The sequence below is a fragment of the Pieris brassicae genome, chromosome 7 (genome assembly GCF_905147105.1).
Source record: "Pieris brassicae chromosome 7, ilPieBrab1.1, whole genome shotgun sequence".
NCBI classification, from domain to species: domain Eukaryota; kingdom Metazoa; phylum Arthropoda; class Insecta; order Lepidoptera; family Pieridae; genus Pieris; species Pieris brassicae.
In genome coordinates, this window is record NC_059671.1 from 180,265 (window position 1) to 203,658 (window position 23,394).

Here is a 23,394-nt window from a genome sequence, read left to right on the forward strand (position 1 = left end):
CAACCAATCATTCTTTAAAATATATAACATGTTAATTTATTTATTTAATAACACAAACATAATAGTTAATGTCTATCATAACAGTATCATATATCCTGTTCCAACAGAAATTACTAAACTACTTAAAGAAAATCATGATATTCCTATTGCTGGACATTTAGGCTCTAATCGAATGTTTTCTCGCATCAAAGAAAGATATTATTGGAAAGGAATGCGTTCCGACATTGAAAATTATGTAAAAAATTGTAGCTTATGTCAATCTAACAAAGCTTTTCGCAAAATCAATAGAGCTCCCATGCAAATAACTACGACATCAACTCGTCCTTTCGAAAGAGTTGCTTCAGACATAGTTGGTCCTTTGCCCGAAGCTGGTATTATTAAACTTAAATACATACTTACTCTACAAGACGATCTTACTAAATTCTCTTTGGCTTATCCTATTACTAATGCTAATGCTGAAGAATCTTGTGAATGCTTAACACATTTTATATCCTTATTCGGTATTCCAAAATCAATCTTAACCGATCAGGGTACTAATTTTACTGCAGAACTTTTTAAAATGTGTTGTAAATTTTTAAAAATTAAACAAATATGGTCAACACCATATCATCCACAAACGCAAGGCGCACTTGAACGCAGCCATTCAACCTTAAAGGAATATCTTAAATCATTCGTAAACGAAAACCAATCAGATTGGCATAAATATGTCTACACAGCTATACTCACCTATAATAGTACTACCCATAGCACCACCAACTCATATTCGGTTTTAAACCATACATACCAGACTCAGTATTTAAGTCCCAACCAGATCTCACTTATCCTGAATATATTAAAATGCTACACCATCGTTTAAAACTTTCCCATCAAAAAGCTTTAGAAAACATCAATATTTCTAAAGAAAGATCCAAACAGTACTACGACAGACACACTCGGCCTGTACAATATAAAATCGGTGACTATGTGTATATTAAAAACCATGTCCGACTCCGTAAAGCCTTATCACCTATATGGAAAGGTCCATACAAAGTGGTAAGGATACATGGTAATAACACCCTATCTCTTTTAATTAATCGTCGTCATATCAAACATCATTATGACGAAGTTAAACTCGCAGTCAACAGTGAAAACTAAATACAATAAAAATAGTAGTAAGGTAATTTCTTAAGTAAACCTAAATTTTAATTAATGTTTAATTAAATTATGTGATAGACTTAACTTTAATTAGCATTCAATTTTCTATTTCTTCTTACAGACTAATAATTTATAATCCTATCCTGGGAAACGAGAATGAAGAGTACATTCATACTATCACCTCGAGTCCTGGCATTTACTTCGATCCACAAGGCACTGCAAAAATAATAAATGATCATATTCACATAGTGATCCCAATTGATATATCCTTTGCTCCAACTCACATCGACAATATTAAGAATGCTTTTGGCACAATTCGTTACTTATGTCAACAAAGCGGATCATTCAACCACTTTGAATGTCACAATTTAATTCAACCACTTGATTCATTGTTCAAAGACATAATTCGGGATTTTCAATCTATATCACACCTTACGACTTCCAAATCTAAACGATCTGCTTGGTTTGCCGGTATTGGAACCGTATTCAAACATATATTTGGAACTCTAAATGAGGATGACGCACATAGATATAATAAGGCAATTGCTAAAATGCAACAAATCGATAAAGATCTTAATTCAAACATTAAACAAAGCATCTACATCTCCAAATCCGCAATTACAAATTTCAACGCTTCCATGAACGAACTTAATAAGAATCAAATCCTACTGAACGATGTTATCGATAAATTATCTCTTTCCGTCAAAAACGTTTCCGAGGTCATCAACTCTGTCAAATTACAAACAAACATGGATGAACTCTTGAGTGTGTTACAAGCTAGCCTATTAACACTTACATTCAAAATTGAGGATATTGTAAGTAGTGTATTGTTTTCAAAATCAAACACTATTCATCCTTCAATTATTACTCCTAAGCAATTATACATAGATTTAGTAAGTAATATTAAAGATGTATCTAGACTTAAGGATTTCCCTGTAGAGTTAAATTTAGATAATATTAACATCCTAATGAACCTCGCTAAAATAGTTTCATATGTTATCGATAATCAGCTAGTATTTGTAATAAAGATTCCTCTTGTAAATGTGGAAACATACAATCTTTATAAAGTTATACCTATCCCTGTACCTCATAACCCGACATCTCCAAATTCTTTTGCATTTATTACTGCAACAAAACCTTTTATAGGCATTAGTGAAGATAAGAAATTATATTTTATCTTTGATAATATAGATTCTTGTAATTTAATGATTGGACATCAGTATATTTGTAACCCTTTAAATATTCTCAGTGTTGTCAATTACCCAATATGTGAAACAGAAATAATCACTAAAGCTGTAGAAAATTTACCTAAAACTTGTAATACAAAATTTATATTTGGTAAAGTTGATATCTGGCATAAATTAAATAATAACAAATGGTTTTATGTTGAAACCAATGATGAGAAACTGACTATTGAATGTAATCACAAAATAATTGACATTGTTATATCAGGAACCGGAATACTTACCTTGACATCCGGTTGTACTGCATTTTGCAAAGAAAATAGATTTGAAGCAAAAAGTGTTTATGAAATTATTATAAGTCCGGTAGTATCAAACTTCAACATTATCAATGACAGTTGTTGCAATTTGATTGAATTTTCCAAAGTAAATATTAATATTTCAACACAACAGTTACGTCATGTGAATCTTGATAGTTTGGACTTAATTTACGATTTACCTATTAAGTCAATTGATGATGATTTAGATGATTTCCTTAATGACCCTTCAGACTATGTTAGTTTTAGCTTTAGCATAGTTTCCTTTATAATTATCTTAAGTATTGCAATTATAATCTTTGTTAAAGCCAATAAATGCGTTTTCCGAAACAAAGACATAGAAAATCCAGATAATACCTCTTCAAACAGTGAAACCCCACATCCTCAGCCTCGTCTTCGTATGGAATAACTATATTACCCTTTTTATCCTTTTCGCAAACTTACCTAAACCCGTAAGTTTACTCTTAAACGGGGGGTTGTTATATAATCCTGCACCCTGTCCGGCTAACGTGCTAATACCTTCTTTTTGGTCAGCATTTCTCACCGAGAGGTGAGACGATGCTTGGAATATGGAAATTAGTTCGGTATCATCCTCCGTCGCGCACACACATTTGTTGGCTTCATTTTAAATATAGTAATTAAATTAAAAGTTCAATTTTATTCTGAACTAATATTTCCCTTTTCTTTTTTAAAAACCCAAATACCAGAACACGTCTAACAGTACGAACGTGTTCTTCTCAGAACAGTTCGATATCGTGGTCTTACGATAAGGCCAATTAACTGTTCTTTTCACAACATATTATTGTTTCATGACGATAACGTTTAACAACTGTCCTTGCAGGACACATCTCTGTTTCATTACGACACGTACTAATCACCTACAAACCCACCAAAGAAACTTGTACGAGAATGAAATGAGCTCAAGCTTGTCACGTGATATGACGTCATGTATTTATGAATATATTTTTTAGAACTGTTAGCGACCGGGCAGGAGGCTCACCTATATTCCAAACAAATTTATTTGACGTTACTATGTCACACTTTTCGCGATGTGTTTGTCTCATGCCCTGGAAATGTGATATGTTATCATAACGTAGAAAGCCAGCATCAAATATAGAATCAGACCGCTTCTATTAGATCAATTAATTAAGAACATGGCAATTCTTTTTTTAATAGAGTACGAGGAGAATATTTATTAAAATATTTTCATATATCTGTTTCAATCATCTTTATTGGGAGTATCTAGAACACTTGGTTAATATGGAAAATCATATTTCGTCAGTTCAAATCTTTATTTAACAATAATAATAATTACAATATACGAAATAACGTCAAATACTCTTTTAAAGATTAATCCAAACATAATGGGCAATGAATGCATTTTATTATAAACTTTTTGTAGGGTACCGTTTCATTATTCAAATAAAAAATTGTAAAATATTAGTATGATCTACAAAACTGAATATATTAAGAATTCCTCTTTATTGTTTTTTGACTTTAGCTCTTACATTTGATATTTATTATAAATTATCTAAGATTTTTAAAGACAATTTATATACCTTTATTTAAAAAAATACCGTGACGATTTGGAATTCTTAGGCGTTTTTTGTTATGTTAAGTTACGTGTACTAGAATAGGTCTAAAACTATCTAAAAATATAATGCATTTAAATCTTTGTGCTGCGACATATCATTTAAGTTTTCTTAGCGGGTAACACTATATAGAGTATTTACATAATGGTGAAAGTTAATACAAATTTTTATTTCTTTAACATTTTTTATAACTAGTATATTATATACACAAACAGATCAAAAACATAGTTTTATCTCAATGCATTTAAATTTACATGTTTCAATATTTTGTGTTTGATATTATATTTTTATATTCATTAACATATATTTAATTGAAGAAAAAAACATTTAATAATAAAGAAATAAAAAATCACAGTCACTTGTCAACGGAGAAAACATATTCTCGTCTCTCAGACGCAATAAGATTTTTGAATATATTTTCTCGCGACAGTAAAACGTAGATTTTGAAATTAATTTAAACATCGCCTTTAACCTCGTTAAGAAAATATCTGAAATGTTAATACGCTAGAATTCAAAGACATCTTTCACCGTTGTGAAGGTTCATCCTATGGAAGTCGGAACCCATAGAACGCGAACCGCATCTGCAGAAACCTTATCATGGAAATGCGATTCCTCGGCTATCTGACCTTCGCCTGGTTCTTTCGGGATTCAATTCTCTTCTGCAGCGTGACGAGCAGGGCTCCGAGGACATTGTGACCCGGTAAGCGCTTGCCGAACAGAAGACGCTTCACAGAGTCGTCATATGTGAGTAAAGCTACCATGTTTTGGAGGAGGAAACCTTGGCAGTACTCTAGCAGTTGAGTAGCGCCATATACCTATTGAGGAATTATTGTAATTTTTTTATTCACAATTCGTTACATATATAAAAAAAAATATTTAAGCAATAATATATAATTAAGTAATCTCTATGAGTCAACCCTAGTAAGTGAAAAACTAAAAAAAAGATATATGATGGATATAGTGGAAGAATAATCAAATATTATTAAAAAAATACGTAAAATACCACAAAAAATATGAATAAAATAAACTAAGAACTCACGCATTCACGAATTGCGATGCAATACAGAAGAATAAGAAATACAAGAGTTACAAAAGTCAAAAGATTGAGCATCGAGGTTTAGAAATGTTCGTGCAGAAGAGAAAGACAGGCGGAGATATTTAGGAGAGCAATTCGATCTCACCTTAGCATGGATATAGACGGACACCAGATTATGCAGGTCGACAGACTTGGCAGCGCGCGCTTCGCAGTGCCTCTGTAGCGGTAAGAGCTGGAAGAAAGATGCGGCGGCCAGCACTTCCAGAACGTCACTCTCTGGGATATCCAGGTTGGAACAACCACCGGAGTAGAGGTATTTCATTACTTGCTGAAGAATTTCAATAAAAGTGATCATTTGATTCGACAGTTTAGTAAGTATAATAATTGACATTATTGAGAAAGAGAAAGAAATTCAGGTACCTCAAATATATGATATCGTATATCATTAATCTGCACGAGCGGGGGCGTCGTGTTGGCCGGCGGAAGGGCCTCCGCGGAGTTCCGGGCCGGGGCCAACATGGACCGCAGCCGAGGCGACTCCGACACCAGCACTATCTTGTGTCCATAGAACAGACGACCTTCCACCCTGGGAATGCGACGGAACCGTATCGACTCGTGCGAAGATCGGAAGCGATCAATGGTAAAAAAATATTGACAGAAAAGGTAAATACCTGAAAGTGACGTCAGCCAGCGAGGGGTTGTTGACGTACGAGACGTCCACTCGCGCGGGCGCAGCCGTGGCGGGGGGAGGTTCGCGCACGCCCGGCACCGCTTCCCAGCCGTAGCACGCGCACAAGATGTCCGCCAGCAGGAGGACTGTGCCTTCCTTCTGCGAGAAACGTTTGTTTATATTTATGCTCTCAGGGCACCACAACTAAATAGCGCTTAGAATCGCTCGATACGAAAATGTGAAAACAATACAAATCACTATTGTTGATCATTATTGTGTAATTCGTATACATCATCGTTACCTTGCTGTATCTTAAAATATTGAAAAGCAGAGGAAGACACTCGTAGATGAACTGCTTGCCGTAGTGGCTGTCGTCACTCGGACACACCTGGAATGATTACAATGTAATATATTCAGCTTCTCCCAGCGGATCTTATGTTCGCTTACCGAGTGATACTTTGTGTTCTGAACACTATAATGAGTATGAAGTACCTGTAGGAAATCTTGGAGGAGTTGGTCGATGACGTGGTCGAGAGAGGCCTCCGCCGCGGCTGCCAAGGAGAGCGTCCAGGCGTGAAGGGACCACGGGACTCCGAGAGCTCGCAGCTCCAGAGTTATATCTGACGATTGCATTCGATTATCTTTTCTATATTTTAAAAAAGTGAGTTTATTATTTGAAATATTATGAATAAATAGAGAACAATTTCTACTATATAAATAGACAAATAAAATTAATATTTAATCAAAAGAAGCACACCGAGGTGGTCGGTCTCAGCGGCGCAGTACATGGCATCTTGCAAAGCTCGCTGCTGCTGCTTCGTGAAGGGTGGAGGCCGGCCGGCGGCGGGCGGAGCCCCTTCCGCGAGCACTTCTTCTAAAGAGAGAACAGCTCGGCCTCCGCCCCCGCGGACTGCGGCGCGAAGGCAAGCCCGACGCCCGTGAGTGCAACATACGGCCACCGCGCTGTCAAATCATCATTAGCACATTGTCGACTCTGACTCTGACAAGAAACTGGTTTTGGTAAATTATGTTTTACGAGTTCACACCTGTAGCAGCCGTACTGAGCAGCCGCCGAGTAGCAGAGAGCGTCGGTGAGTTGCGTGGACAGGAAGGGGTCGGCTCCGTGCGAAAGCAACAGCTGCACGAGCTCGAGGTTGCCCACGCCGCAAGCCACCTGCAAATGGTTTAGCAGTTCGATATTTCGTTGCACGATTAGAGAGTTGAGTTGAGGGAACAATACGTTTTCATAATAATTATGGTTAAACCAGGTGTTCGAGTCTTTAATGCTAAGGTATCGTAGTACCTGCAAAGGTGTCAGCGTACAGACGTCCTCCCCTCTGGCGGGTGCGCCGTCGACTCGTGCGCCGGCGGCTAGCAGTCTTCGAGCGGCCTCCACCGCTCCCGACCCACCTGCGCCTGCGCCGCTGCACGCGTACACTAGAGCCGTCCAACCTAATTCATAGAAAGAAAGGACATTTATAGATATTATTTTAACTGATAGGCCATCTTCCATCCACATCCACACGGTGTAATGCCATATAAAATGCAAAAATAGCAAAATATCTACCCGCAGTCGGCGGAGTATAAGCGTTGGCGGGGGTGTTGCCGAGGTGAGAGGAGTGGGGATGATTGGGCGAGCGCGAAGGCGACAACAGCGCACTGTGCTGAGCTGCTAAGCCTCCGGTTTCGATGTTCGGGTCTGCCCCTGCTTCTAGCAGCATCTGAAAATGGTTAAATTTGTATAGTCGGGGACAACCTTACCCTGGAATATATCAAATTTTAATATTCTCGTTCTAAGCGACCTCACCGCGACAACTTGTTCGTCTCCCGCTAGGGCGGCCTTCATGAGCGCAGTCAGCCCCGAACCGTCGGTGGCGTCGATCCCCGCAGGGGGCAGCAGCGCCCTGACTCCGCTAAGGAACTCGGCTCTGCCACTCAACAAGGCTCTCTGCGCCAGGCCCAAGGCGGCTCGACTCACTTCATCCACAGTCCGCGTACAGCGCGACCAAGCCGGCTCTATCGCTTCTTCCATGCTGAAATATTGGATCGATGACGTTTTTAAGGACGGTCACATCGTCAATATGTGTCAAGATTTTGGTAAGAAATAAAAATGGGCAGGAGGGGTTATTGTTTCAAACTAGAAGCAATTCATTTATTGAATTATTATAAAGTGAAATGAAGAATACAATTGTGGAGCTGTCCAACCGGTGTGTCTGAAAGCTGATCGTGGGAAATAGCAGAACAACACTAACGTGACAGGTCTGGGTGGGCAGTCAGCGTGCGGCAGCAACAACCGAGCCGCCTGCAACACGTCGTCGGCGTCCGGTACTACAGGAGGTGGTCGGAGGGCAGCGTGCGCACGCGCCACCCGCACCCATTCACCCAAAGGTGGCAACGCCCCGGCGCCCCTTTCGCCCCACAGGCCTCCTGCCCCGCCGCACGCTCCCGCTCCCGCCGATGCTCCACTGGTGCTGTGCTCCAACTGAACAGAAGGTTATTATTAAGAAATACATCTCGTTTTAATGGTTATTTTTTTGTAAAAGAATTGAGACCGACCTGAGAACACCTCATAAAGTAATACAGGGCTCGTTCCCCAGCGGGGGACAGAGGTGGATGTCTGGGGCTGAGCTGTCTCAACACGGCCCTGAGTTCTCCGGCGGATCCGGCACACGTCGTCAACAGCACCGAAGCCCCGGATCCCGCGGAGCCGTTGGTGCCAGCTGACTCTGATGTACTCGTGTTGGAACCTGATGTGCCAGATCCTGCTAAAAAATATTATGCTATCATGTGCCACGTCCTGGAATTACGAAGTGAACACTGTTTGTGATCTGAAGTGATTTCAAGCCAATGCCGCAAGTCAAGTTCGTGTCTTTATTCCTCGTTTGATCAAAACCAGAAATGTGCCGAGTCCAACATTTAATTATCAGTCAATTGTATAAACAAAAGGAGATTCAAATAGTTACCCCTGTCGACCAAAAAGATCACCAAGTTAATCTGCACATTACACCATAATGTAGATGTAATAGTGACAATTGCAAAGTAGATTTTTTTTAAAATTCCACATACAAATGTTTTAATCAAGTTTGTCTTTTACTTTTAACGTTTAAGTTATTTTCTCTTTATTATTGTAATGTTTCCCTCTAAATGTTGTGCACACTTGTCATTGACATGCATGCATATTGTTTTTGTATGTCATGTGTTCTCTGTTTGTGTGCGTTTCGTTAGTTCGTTAAAATTAATAAATAAATAATTTACCAGATCCATTGGTGGTGATACCAGAATCATGACTCATGCCCAACTGTCTATTCTCAGGCCGAGGAGCCCCCGACGATGACCCGGTACCGGATCCTAAAGAGCTCATTGATTCCCAGCGCGACAAAGATAGAGCTCCTGTAAAATGTATTAACCATGTTACAATATTTAAAACGCTGAGTTAACGTCATCCGTTGAGTACGCACGGGTTTTTTGAGTTCTCTCAGTTTCAATTTCATAATTTCAAAATGTCTAAACGTAGTTGTTTCGGTTGTGGTGAAGAAGGGGAGGATACATCTCCGATTCAAATGTCTTCGATAAAAAAGAGGTGATTGATGATTTAAGAGTTAGTAACCAAACTACGACATTAGCAATTCAGACACCTAGTGCTTCGCAAACGGTACTCAATGTTAGAAATCTTGAGGTACTCCGTGAAAGAAATGTGGAATCATTAGAAATACGGGCAACTCAAAGAAAGAAGCACTTTCATATCTGGCTATTAAGTTTAGATACTACGGAGGAAAAATTTACATCGTATATAAAAGGAATATATGGCATGGAAATGGACGTTAAGCTTATTAAGATTAAGTCCAAAAAAACAAAGGAATATGCCACCTTTATTGTAACGGAATCGGTTTAGGTATGAAAAGTTATATTCACCGGAAGCATGGCCTGTGAATAGCGAGTCCAGTCAATGGTTTTGATTTCAGAAGTCAAAAAGTAAAACAAAGAAAACTGTAGAAGTTTTCTTTTTATTATCAAAATGCTAGAGGCTCGCGAACCAAGTTAAATAAAGTTATAAGGGATATGGAAACATAATAGAAACGGGATGTAATGATTATATTAAAGATGCGGAAATTGAGCCCGCGAGGTATCAAATCCTAAGATGCGACCGGGCGGATGGAAGAAAACGAGGTGGTGTGTTTGCCACGTGTGAAGTGCGCTTGCGACGTGTTCGTTTGAATTAGTTTGCGCGTCAGTTCACTTCAATGATAAATGTGTATTGTTGTATTGTGCGGTGTGTTTACTGCCGAATACGTGCGATACAGAATATATATTATTTTCCCGTATAGTTGAAATGCTGTGTGTTAAATATAAAATGTATTACTATTAGGGAATTTTAACTTAAATTCAAGTAGTGTAATACAATATTTTGAATTTTTCTTGACGTTCTGTGAATTCACTCAAGTAAGCCAGGTGTTTAGTTGTGATGGGAGACAGCTGGATTTAGTTTTGTGCTCGTCGGGTGTGTGTTTTTGAAGCGGACGCTTTTCGTGGGGGCACAACTCTCATCAGACCGATCAGACTGCCCGGCCCACAATGGAGTATACCGTTAGTGAAAATAAGTCGAAATTTAATTTTTATAAAGCTAATTTTATACTTTATATTCCTCGATAGCATTCGCCGATTGAAGTGTTTTTATTGATACGCGTATTAAGTTCTTTTTATAGTATTTTTAATAAGGTCATTAAGAATTGTGTTCCTAGAAAGCGGTTAAAGCCTAGTAGCCTATAGCAGTTATCGTAAATATTGGTATCCTGAATGGTATACTAAGGAAATAATAATAGACCTGCAGCTAAAAGCAAAATAAATGTACTAATTCTCCGAAGGAGTAGCATGGCTTTTCTGCTTGCACGGCACGCGATATTGTGTATATTATGTGTTTAATATTATATATGTATTTGATAATATTTTATTTAATGTTTCTCGACATTATCGTATTGGCATAGTCCGTAAGGATAACATAATAAAACAGAATATTATTAACGTACGTCAGCGAGTACAAATAAATAAAATCTAGTCACATAGAAATCCTTTTCAAAACATTTAATTATGAATAAAAACTAAAGCCTGAATAAAATATCGTGGCATACCTGAGGCTACCCTGCCAGCGTTTAAGTGACTGTAGGGTTGCAAAAGGCCCCATAAATCGGCACAGTTGGCCACCGCATGGTCAATGGTCGCAGGCGTTATAGGAGCGGCAGCGGCGCCACTGCCGGCTATGAGAGCTATCTCTTCCAGCAGCGTCTCCATTCCCGCACAGAGATATATGGCTGCATACCTGTAAGAAAACAAAAATGGTTTTCTCATAGAAGTGAAGAATTTATATTTAATAGTTACAGTTTAAAAAGCTTCTTTTTACTAAATGTATAAATTTAATTTGCTTAATAATAGTAAATAGAAATAATTATACACACTCGTGAACGAAAGAAGCGACGCGGACGTCGAGCATCCATCTGAGGAAGCGGCCTGGGGCGAGACTTGTACGCGCACGCGCAGCCGATCCCAGGCGCCTAGCCGCACTGCCTGACGTCGCGTACATTGTCGCTGCACGTTGACAACCCTACGCAATGCGTTATCAGCCCACTGGATTAGGAGTATAGGCTAAGATCTTTATATTAAGAAGTATTTTAATCCCTCATTTCGGTTTGTAAGTAACACAGGCAATACGGCTATTGTTCCATTTGTCGCTGACGTCACAGGAACACATGTAGTAAAACTATAATGATATGAATTTTAGTGTTTTATACATCATTTTAAAAGGTGGATTTTGATTCCTCGCCAATGACTTAGCCTCTCAGAGAATACGTCTAGTTTTCGCTACCTTTATGCAAGAATCGGCCAACGGGGTACTGAGTATGATTCTGAAAGCTCCGGCGACTTCGTGCTTGGAGCAAAAGCCAAAGTTCTGCGACAGGCGCTGCGCTTCACGCGCTATTCGGACTAAGGCACTGAAAAAAATATTATTATCAATCAGTAAACTGGAAACTTCGAGCGGCTAAGTTTAATAATTAGGTTCAACAGACTTTAAGAAGAGAAACACAAAAGTGTGTGTGATAGACAAAAGAAGAGTTATGGCGTCGGCGATGAACCGCGACGTTAGACTTTTTAATTGGAACGTTTTAAAGGCCTAAGAGATGAGTACCGTTGCAACAAGTAAGCCAGGCGTGGTGGAGCGTCGGGCGCCAACCTAGCGACGGCTTCACGGCAGCGGCCGGTCTGCAGTGCCCGGCTGACCTCGCCTGCCGTCCAAGGGACGCAGCGGAGCTCCACTAGCCTGCGTATCGTTATTTGCAATAATGTCATTACAATCAAATCAGTTTGGCTGCTCAATAATTAGCAATTGTATTAGATTTATTCACGTGACAAAAGAATTACAAATTAAAAATGCAGAATAATGACCTATTGTGGGAGTCGACCCAGACAAACTCGTCAGCGCTGGTGACGTTGGTGCAAACCGTGTCCAATGACGGCTGTCGCACCAACGGAGCGCGACGTCTCCTGGCCTCTGCCGCGCTGCCGGTCTCTGTAATGGAGTGCATATTTCAAAAATAACACTATTTGTTTTTTAATCGTATATTTTGTGTTTTATGGAAGTTAAACAAATCATATTTTTTATATAATTAAGTATTATCACTACGTTAAAAAGCATATGTTATGTAGTCTATATGCTCTTTTTATACACTGGAAGTTAGGGATTTATAAATCACATAACATAATAATCAAAGTCTAAGTACCACCAGAATTCCGGTTGTGATAACTACGTACCTTGGGCGTTGTTGCTTCCTCCTCCCCCGCTTGAAGCACCACTGGTAGCGGTGCTGCTGCTGTCCCTCGAGCGCAACGTGAGCTGTTTGATAGCAGACCGGATGTCTTCCAGCCCACCACCTCCGGGCCAGGGTGACTGTAACTAAAGTATTTATTCTATTTGCTGAAATATAGATTGAAATATATAAAATGCTCCTACAACTTTCTGTATCTGTATTATATATGTATATCTCTGTTTTCGTGTTTATATGAAGTAAATAAATGTCTCTAGAGTTGTTATGAAATGCAATAAAACAAAAACGTATAATTATCTGTAAGGTTAAGTATAAAAGATTTTAGTGTCTGAAAGTCACGCTCAGAGCATTGTGTAATCGACTAGTACATATAGCTCACTGCACCTGTTGAAAAAAATATATATTTACCTTATTATGCGGCCTATGCTTGGTTCTGGGGTGTGGTGGTTGTCTCGACCTTCTGGGCTCGTCCCGTCCAGCTTCCCCACCGCCACCACTGTCGGACATAGATGCATGACCGGAGGATCTGTTTTCATCGGAACTGCTGTTACACTCGCGTACACCATTCTGAAATTTGTTAAGTTCATGTTATGGAACTTTCACAAAACTTTTAGGGTTTTGGCTTAATTATAGTAGTAAAAGCAACTAAGGCCAAACAGCTCCATTTTTGTAGTACATAAAGAACGAAACAAGTTTTTCTTACGACGAATATTGCGCAACAAGACGCAGTGGAAAGTTCATCGCGAGTGCAATCTGCAATGAATGAGCAGTTTTAACACCATTCATCATTTGTTCTTGCTCGTTAATTAGCCGCATCACGATTACCGCATTTACCTGAGCGTTATGTAGCGAAAGTTATAAAAACTCTAAGCATTGTCTGTCTCTCCCACGATCTCGTCGAAGAGCTGTGGGAAGATGGATTGTTGAAAGCGAAAGCAATCCGCGCTTTTATAGGAACGAGTGAATCTTCTCGGTAGATAATACACGTCAAATTAACCGCGTTGAAAAGAAAGATTCAATAAATGCGAACCACTTCGGATCTATCAGATTTATTTAATTAACGCTTTTTTTTTCTCCTTCGAAGTGAAGTCTTTTATGAAATGTTTACGATGTCATAAAGGTTTAAAAAATACCTGAACGTTTTTTATTGATTTTAGAGACGCCGTAGCAAGTGCTACGAAGGTTGTATTATGCCTTATAGATATATGGTAATCGGCCTAATTACCTAGCCTGGCTAGTGAAAAATAATATCAATTCGGAAACACTCATTTGTGAGCAATTAAAATCAAATTATAAGTAAAATGTTGGAATGGCGTGCTGGTCTCACTTAACCGATTAAAATTGTACCGAATCTAGCTGATCACCTCAAGAACGATAAATATACCGTAACACGGTTACTGTTGAAACGGTAACAAATTATTGTAAATTATCACACTATTGTCCATTATATGAAACTAGTTTGTGTTTTGAAATACGCAAGATCAACGACTTGTCTACATACTTTAGAAAATATTTCAATATTTTTAAAAACGCAGAGTATGATATGTATGTAAACATAGTATTGTCTTTTGTTAAAATAGCTTTTACACATTAAGAAAAACACTTTTTGACAACTTCGGGGCAATAAATACAGATAAAACAACTTTATATGCAGCTGTGATACTTTTGACATTTCGTCTTCAGTCACCGTGACCACGCACACTGAAAAGTACGCGAAACGTCGAAAAAAAATTAAAATTATGTAAATAACTATAAGTTTTAAAAATAATACATAGCTTTAATCCGTTCAAAAAGTGTTTTTCTTAATGTATGTAAACATACATATACGTAGGTATTTACATAAGAGAATGTATAAATTTTTTCCTAATATAAGATTTAACATTTTATTTAGTTTTAAGCTTATATAATTAAATTATTATTTGTATACTATCACTGTTTTGAACTGTTCAGTGGCTTTGTTGAGTCCTTCCACAAAATTTTAGTTGTATTTATGATTTTTAATAAACGCAATGATGCCGATACATCTCAGATATGAATCTAAGTCCAAAAATTTCGAAGAATATCATCATCTTTGGTTTACAGAAGGTAGGCATTTCCAAACAAATAACGTCCAAAATATTGTATTACTCATTTTTATTTATCTTAAGAACAGTTTATTGTACATAATAAATTTTAAGTCAAAATAACTTAGTGCATTATGGCACGGTTGAGTGACTTATATGCTTTACGATTGTAAGAGCTTACAGGGCTGCCAACCGTTGTAAATAAAACGTAGATCACGCCACAGATGATAAGTGGTTATCTACAAAAATATTTCAAAGTCGGCCAACTCAGCAGACAAAAAAAAACATATTTCTTTAACTATATCAGAATGATATAACATAAGTTTACCGGATATATAGGTATTTAACGAAGCTCGCAAAGTTACAGTTAGTCGTATAGTTGAGCGGGCATTCAATAACATAAATCACAGTAATTAGGTAGTAAACAATTAAGCGGTAATTAGTGAGTTTCGTGACCGCCTCCAGCCTACTTTTGACCCAGACGGCCATTTCAGATGTATTCTGGGTCATATCCGGGATTCTCTCACTTTAAGTGAACGTAGTCTAATAGTACTAAATAAAGACATTGTCAATTAAAATTCAGTATGAGTTTTAGGTTAACATTTATGATATACATCGCAGACTTTTTAAGACACAATATTAATGAAAAATCGAGTACCCTGCAAATGCTTATCTATGGTGACGTTTACGAGTCATAATATGCGTTCCGATACAGCTGGTAAATGGGTATAAAACTTATTTGCCATAACAGCGAACATAAACCAAACTTACTCAACGCAGCAGCGTTAAACCATGAATATTTGCACGTAACTATTAAGCGGTAGTTTGCTTTGCATAATGAGGATTATAAGGAATTATAATAATGTTATAGAGACAGTTTATTAATATCAGATATTAAGGTCGTAGCGTCCACTAAATGTTACAACCGCTTAATGCGATAAGTATCTATTAGTACTCTCACCTGATGTAATAGACGGCATTAATTCTAATAATGTTTGCCTTTTCTAACTAAATTATAACTAACGTAAAATCGTAATGATGTTATAACATTTCTATCGAAAATCAAAAATCGACGTTTGTTGAATGTTTCATCATCACTTAAGTAGGTGATCAGCCGGTGACACACGCCGTCGACTCTTTTGGGTCTAAGGCAAGCCGGTTTCCTCACGATGTTTTCCTTCAGCGTTCAAGCGAATGCGCACATAGAAAGATGCAAATTTGCAATTGCTAACGATAAACATAAATGAAGTCGCGAGTAAAGCTCAAAAAAATCTAGGGAAATGTGGATGTTTTGTTCTGGTTAAGATAAATCAAAGCAGTTGCTAATATATTAATCGGTAATTCTCAGTCCTCTTCAATGCGGTAATTTATGTGCGTTTAACATATGGTTTAAAAATTCAAATTCACTAATACATTGGGAAAGTTTTAGAATTAATTAATATGATTATGTAAACACATATTTGGTAGATTACTCAATAATTTCTGGCTCAAAATACTTGTAACAAATGTCTAGATAGACATAATTCTTTTGTTTAACCGAAATATATTTATAAACGGTATTTTAAACATAACTAAGATTAAAGATCTCTCATTAGAAAAATATATTCATTTAATGTAAGTTCTATGTTTCAAAAATGGATTTATGTATGTTATGTAAATAAGTATTCATTATCATTTAAATTTTAGCATAGAAGTTGTGTTCTTCAAGTCATAAAGATGTATGAAATACCTGTTGGGGTGTATCAGCAGGTCGGTCGTGTTTGCGTCGTTCTAGAGCATAGCTGCTTAGGGCTGGGGCGCTTTTGACGGGCGTACTAGCCGCCGTCACTGGGGATACCGCACTTATTGCCTTCAGCTGCGCCCCACTTGGGGCCTCTGGAGCCTCCGTCCGAGAATCCTCAGGATTCGCTGCAATAAAATAATAATTCAGCTAATTTTGTAGTATGTACCTAGGCAACACTGAAAATGTTTAGAAAATGAAAAATGGCTTAATGTAGAAAGTTTCCAATACTTTTATTGTTTTTCAAAGTAATCTCCCTTCCTCTCTGCACATCGTCTCATTCAATGGAACCACAGAGAAAAGCAGTGGGCGCATTCATTCTTAACGGTCTCTTCTATGGAATTTTCGTGCGGTTTCACCGCAACTTCAGGGCTCATAAAGAGAATAACTAGAATTTTATCTTTAGTTTTTGGGTATAAATGAAAGTCACAAGGCGCCAGGTCAGGACTGTTTGGCGAATGACTCATTATCTTGACACCTGCCATAGTCAAATATTCACCAGTCCATGCGAAGGTGTTTCTGGTCGTCGGTTAAAGTATGGGGAATCCATCCGGTACAAAGCTTCGTGACGCCTAAATGTCCGTGTAATATTTTTTTAACTTGACTCATACCTATGCCTAGGCTTGCCCGTATCTACTGAAAGGTCACTCTCTTATTTTCCTCTATCATGCGTCGCACAGCACTGATGTTAGTAAGAAGTTATAATTTTTTTATTATATAACTCAACTTTTTATAACAATCTGGGTCACTCAAAGGCAATGTTTTGAATAAATTGCAACTTTACTTACTTAATAATTGTAATAATTTAAATATTCATATTTTTTATTCAGAAATATTTCTTAACATTTGTATAAAATTTTATGACTTATTACCGCGCACATCTCAATTTTTGCTTCATAACCATATCATTAATAAAGACTCTTTTTAGCTACCCATTTTAAATAACCTTCCAATTATTAGAACTCGTTAACTTTAAAGTTAAATACGTTTAAATAATCTGCTCCTAACGACTTTATGTGCAATACAATATTGCTTCAGCGACAAACGCAAAACGAATGTCATTAGAAATTAACTTCTTGCCCATTCACATTTAATTTGATATATTGGTCACAACGTAAAATAGGAAACATATTGTGAAATTTTAACCGTGAATATTATCGGATGTTTAGTAGTTAGGCATTCAGAACTAAACTGCTAGAACTTGCTTCATGAGTTCCTTTCAAATCAGCATGTAAAACGCTAATTTCTCTAATTAATAACATAACATTTAGACTTGTAATATTTTTTGTGGTTACAACAGTAAACTTAGTTCTTCATTCAGTCATCCCGAACACCACATCAATCTCATCAAATCAATGGCAAACTTTGAGGTCGGTTCAATAACGTTTAAAAGTAGCCACTTTGTACTTTATTTCTTACTCGTGATCCACTCCTTATCGTGGAATAGAATGCTGCAATCGACAAGCATAATCACAGGCTGAGCACATAAAGTAGCCTAACCCAATTCCTCGAGTGGAACATGTAGCACATTAATAGGTAGTCACGAAACCCGCGCCTCTCATCCCGTATCAGACCTTATACGGAATATCGCAATAAATCCGGCCAGCGCTAATCAAGACTATTGCACTAGCCATTCCAATAAACTGCTTCCTACGGTAGATAGCGGCCACTTTGATCCCGTATCTGAGGATCTTATAAAGCTGCTTTATGTCATATATCGTCGAGAAATCAGGATAATATTATGTAAACCGACCGAGGCAGACAGAGCATTAAATTTATTCATCGCTCAAGGAATGTCGATATAATTGACCATCCTTTTTAGTTCATTAAGATTTATTATCCAGATAATGAATTGGAATTAAGATGATAGAAAAATATTAAGATAAGTCACTGATCAATAGTCTGTTAAAGTGCAATTAAGGAGGAATAGCAAAACATCATAAATTACACACACACCAGCTCGTAGATCACATCTCTAAACTGCGCGTCACGATCCGCCATTTATCAAATTATAATCAATTGAAACGCACTAATGTTTGCCTTTTTGATAACAAAAATTAAAAAAGAAATAGTATAACAAAACATACGTTTAGCCGGCGGATCAATCGGCGGCGGCGGTGGCGGTGTCGTAGCCCGATGCGCATGTGGCGGTGGCGAGAGTCGGCGGGCGTGCGCCGGAGCCGCTCCTGCAACGCGCACGCGCAGTGCTCGCGCTCCGGACACGCCCGCGCTGCACCACGCCTCTTCGGGCCGGCAACCGCTTGAAGGCCTGGAAAATTTTAATTATATAAATTCTGTATATGGCTCATGTGGATTTAAGCATTAAGACCATAAGATAACAAATTTATCGTACTTAGATTTTTGGCCTTTGATACTCCTGTCTCTTTACTAATTTGAGTGTTTTGAAAGGTCTAAAATCTATGCATACATTGAGTTAATAGAACAAGCGGTAAAGTATCATGTAACGGTGTTAGGGGTTAATATTGGTAACCCGTGTCGGTAATCGCGTGACACGCCGATACGCGGCCGATGCGGGACAAATCGCTCTGATGGTCCGACGGCCTAACTGTAATGCTGCTCCTAATTGTTGCTTCAATTGCCTATACTTACCCCTTTTACGAAACGGAGAGTTACCCTACAGTTTAATGTGACTTTCAAAATAGTAACAAAAGTTTTTATATTAAGTGACATTTAGTATAACTATGTTAGTTACTTCACTAATACCTGAATACACTATTAACTATAATAGTATATTTTAAATGTACCTGAGTTCAAGATATTTAAATAAAGTAGTTATAAAAATTTTAACTCTAGAAACAAGTTCAACATGGTCAGGCACGGTCTCATTCATAGTTTAGTTCCGTTGGGCGCATTACATTGAATTTGCTTTTAAATTTATTCATTTTCTGAGATTTCGACTATATTTGTAATTCAATTCATGTATCGAAGCAATCAAATGGTACCAACCACTTAAGCTCTAATAATTAGTGTTCTAATTTGCAATTGAACTATACTCCCTGCCCAAAGCGGTATTGAAAAGTTATATAATTAATAAATTGACGATGCGACCAAATATTTTATAACACGGTTGTATTAATAAATTTACCAATTTGAAGTGGCCATATTATTTAAAAGTCAAGGCTAAAGTAACGTCTGGTTAATGTTCCTAACAAAACCATAAATATAATAAATACAATAGCAATTCAAAGCAAAAAATAAAAAGGAAAGTGATAGACCAGGTATTGTCGGTTATCTCAGCAGGAAACATAAAGTGAAGCATTTCTTGTGACTCTAATTATGTAAGTACGAGGAAACGAATGACTAAACTGACAACCTCTTCCTATCAACTTATTGAAATCTCACGCAATCGCGCTAATTGGAGCTATCATGCCTCAAAGCTTACGCAGACCAGTTCTTATGTTGTGTGCGAAATTTGCCAAACAAAAGAAGCAAATATAATTCTAAAAATGCAAATTTAATTTAATGAATATCTAGGCCAAAGAGAGTTCTGTTATGCTGTTTGTTGGATTGGAATAAATCTTCGTTTACATCGCTGGAAATTTGCATACGCTTGTTGCAGTGGTAGTTTAATTCGATTTCTATAAGCAATTATTATTTAATTATCTCATAAGCGCGGCTTTCTTTCTATGATAATCGATCTGTAATGTTTATATTTTTTTTAAAGAACATTAAATTCTCTACCACGTGTAGCTTTTTGGTTGATATAAGGAGCAATACAAACATGAAATGCACCAATATGATGTTTGTACTTTGTTACCAATAACAAACAACGTTATACATACATGTTAGAAAGTTCCGTAATTAATAGCTGATTATAAGTTGCATTGAATGAAATAAGGCGTAAAATGCACTTTTTACACTCGAGTAAGTAATGACTTCTCACGTGAAAGATGTATAGGAATAAAGTGAACATTAATTTCACGATGAACAAGATTTACATGCGAAAGTGTAAATATAAATATTTACGTCCCAATAAAATTTTATTAGTAAACATTGTTGCGTCATGATGAATAAGTGATATTGCTTTTAAATAACTTTACGTAGATTTTGAAGTGTTATATTTATTTATAATATATTAGGTTCAAAAAACGCCCTTAATTAAGGAAACCTTTAGGATAATCACTTCATACTCTCCTAGTAATAGTATTTCTTAATAGAGCTTTTCGTTTTATTTATTTGTTAAGAATCTATATGAAGAATACTTATGTAACAGCCGGGGTTACAACTTAAGACATAGGCTTGAGAATTGTAAGCTTCACCAATACTTTATCCAGTTCATAATCTATAATCATGTGTGTGTGATGTTTTATTTTCTAAGTTTAATGGAGGTACATAAAATGATTTTGTTGTAATCAATGCTATTGTCAACGATGCAGAAACACAATGCTTATTTTAGAGAGGTTTGATAAATACTTTGTTTATATACCTTATTCCTTTGCATTAAGTTTTATATTAGAGTAAAATAATATATTTCACGGTGGGATGAACCTATCATTGTCGTCCTTGACCGCCCTTAAAGCCGCTTATATATAAACAGCGTAATTCAATGTCTTAAGACATACGAGTAGAACGAATACTATTTTCTTTGAACAATAACGTAACGTTGAAGAAAAAAAATATTAACCAGTTTAATGTGGTACATAATATGTAATAAAACACGCCATTCGAACTTGACTAAATGAAAGTAAACAGTCTGCTAATAATTACTCAATGTTTATAACGAATTAATTATAAGAAATAGAGGAAATTGAGAAAGTTGTTTTAACTTCTTCATTTATTTGATCAACTTTTGAGTGTAAAATTTAAAATATTAAAGATAAAATTGCTTATAACAAACAATTAGTCCTATCGCTAAATTAAGTTCCCACGAGTTCATCGCACTTAATTGTTAATGAGATCGATATAGCATCTAAACTAGACGTTAAACCTAGACTTTAGGAATTTCATAAAATTCCTGCCTTACCTGGTGGCACACTTTAAGAGATTAATACAAAGAAAGTCGTTGCTTAAAGCGGAATAATTAATACATTTATGTAACGGCTTATCTACTAAATATCGTAAACAAAATGTGTGTGCCACATTGCCACACTTCCTAGGTACATCTTACAAAAACAACGTTACATACGTAACTACTTCTGAATGAGGCAAGAAAGAACACGTACCGTTTCCTCCAGTTTTGGATAAAACTCCAGTCACACTGCTCATCGTCATCCAACATTGTAGCTTCATGTTGCTCCATTCCACTACCACCACCATGCACTAATTCTACTAACTGACGCGCCCTTTCGAAATTCCCTTCGAACTCTACAATCAAAAAGCCATCCGAACTCATGGTCTCCTTGACATCTTTTTTGTACGTTGCATCGTTGATTGGTATCGGTCCAGGTGCTGGTTCATTCTTGATTTCCGAATAAATAGCCTCTGTAACTTGTACTTCTGATATAAGCTGAGTTCCTCCACCCTTATCAACTTCTCTTCCTATTCCTGATTGGTCCTTTTCATCCATTACTCTATTGGCATAGATAGCCTCTTCCTTTTGCTCTTGAGCTTTTTCTTCTTTTTTTTCTTCATTATGTTTTCGAATGAGAGAATCGCCAAAGTAAATTACAACTTTGTTATTACTTTGTGTAATTTTATTAGCCAGTCCATTTTCAGGGACTTTTTTATTTCTTTCATCAGACAATTTCTTTGCTAACTCATCATAGCAAGGAGGGCGATTATTCAATATTTTTTTATCTGCTCCTTTATTATCAGCAACTTTTTTTTCAACGCTCTGGTAGATAGGTGGCCGGCAGCATTCATCTAACTTCGAATTCCACAGCTTGGGTTCACTGTATATGTGTTCGAGAGAAGTTGAATTTTTTTGTAAGGGCACATACTTTTCGTGCACATTTTTTGAGTTCTTTTGTTCGTTTTTCCTAAAATTTAAAACACTTCGTCGTACATTGGGGTCAGGATTATCACTTATTTTCTTGGAACGCGAATTTCCTAGAAGTTTAAATAAAGGTTTATTGTCGCTCTGCTTCATTCTGTCTGAACTGGGAGCCTTGCGAAGAGCATAGGATCCTTCTTCAGAGGGTTGTGGATAGAGCTGTTCACAGCTTGTAGACTTATGTGTTGGAGAACGAGGTTTTCCGGGAGCGAGTGGTTCTCGACTCTGCCAGTGTCGAACTGATAGTCTGGCAGCTCCTCTTATAAATTTCATAGGCTCCCAAGCCTCAGCTTTCTTAAGTATGAAATTGTCGCTCATGTTTTGTTTGTTTGGAGGTTTGCGGGCGTCGGCGGCACGACAGGACTGGAGCTCACGGCAGAGAAAGCAAGAACACCGCGCGGAACACAGCATGACTGCTCGAGCGCACCGTCCGCACTGCTAGGCTGCGGCCTCCTCGTGGACGCCGTTACTCAAGAACTATTGTTTAGCCCCGCTCCTCTAACATACGCGACTAAACGAAACGATACGGATTAGCGATACCGTTGAGATTCGGGCGTTCGTGTAATTTGGCGTAACCATAGGCGTAATATAGCTAATAGCGGTTCCGTCACTCACGTCGAAACAAGACTCTCCATAAACTTTACGGTCGCTTTCTACGTTTACGATGTAACAATTAATGGACGGATCAGACAAAAATAGTGGAAATTTAGGGCACGAATGATGAGTGAATAATTATTATTGATATCATACAGAAATGCATTACGATGTAGAGTGTGCACTTGTAAGCAATAAGCATCAGTGTTCGATTGCGGCCGACGTGGATCTCGGGGTGAACGAAACCATAAAGTGTTGC

General features: G+C 37.5%; 1 protein-coding gene across 6 annotated transcripts in view; it reads right to left on the minus strand.

Moving 5' to 3' along the window:
* Positions 1-3,936: 3,936 nt before the first annotated feature.
* Positions 3,937-23,394, minus strand: part of LOC123712126 (ankyrin repeat and BTB/POZ domain-containing protein BTBD11) — a 33,992-nt gene continuing 14,534 nt past the window's right edge. For 2 of the 6 annotated variants that reach the window (XM_045665091.1, XM_045665087.1), the window contains exons 3-25: positions 18,676-18,857; positions 16,538-16,716; positions 13,154-13,312; positions 12,732-12,873; positions 12,366-12,489; positions 12,109-12,240; positions 11,788-11,914; positions 11,381-11,526; positions 11,057-11,244; positions 9,186-9,320; positions 8,487-8,695; positions 8,183-8,412; positions 7,738-7,963; positions 7,498-7,651; positions 7,234-7,382; positions 6,977-7,104; positions 6,688-6,893; positions 6,423-6,550; positions 6,232-6,318; positions 5,932-6,089; positions 5,681-5,846; positions 5,406-5,588; positions 3,939-5,039 (exon numbers count right to left, since the gene is read on the minus strand). In XM_045665091.1, coding sequence (XP_045521047.1) covers positions 4,842-5,039; positions 5,406-5,588; positions 5,681-5,846; positions 5,932-6,089; positions 6,232-6,318; positions 6,423-6,550; positions 6,688-6,893; positions 6,977-7,104; positions 7,234-7,382; positions 7,498-7,651; positions 7,738-7,963; positions 8,183-8,412; positions 8,487-8,695; positions 9,186-9,320; positions 11,057-11,244; positions 11,381-11,526; positions 11,788-11,914; positions 12,109-12,240; positions 12,366-12,489; positions 12,732-12,873; positions 13,154-13,312; positions 16,538-16,716; positions 18,676-18,857 — 3,736 coding nt within the window. In that variant the 3' untranslated portion in view covers positions 3,939-4,841. Of the gene's footprint in view, positions 5,040-5,405; positions 5,589-5,680; positions 5,847-5,931; positions 6,090-6,231; positions 6,319-6,422; positions 6,551-6,687; positions 6,894-6,976; positions 7,105-7,233; positions 7,383-7,497; positions 7,652-7,737; positions 7,964-8,182; positions 8,413-8,486; positions 8,696-9,185; positions 9,321-11,056; positions 11,245-11,380; positions 11,527-11,787; positions 11,915-12,108; positions 12,241-12,365; positions 12,490-12,731; positions 12,874-13,153; positions 13,313-16,537; positions 16,717-18,675; positions 18,858-20,391; positions 20,474-23,394 lie in introns of those variants that run through there. The other 4 variants (XM_045665093.1, XM_045665088.1, XM_045665090.1 and 1 more) reach the window with 4 other exon arrangements.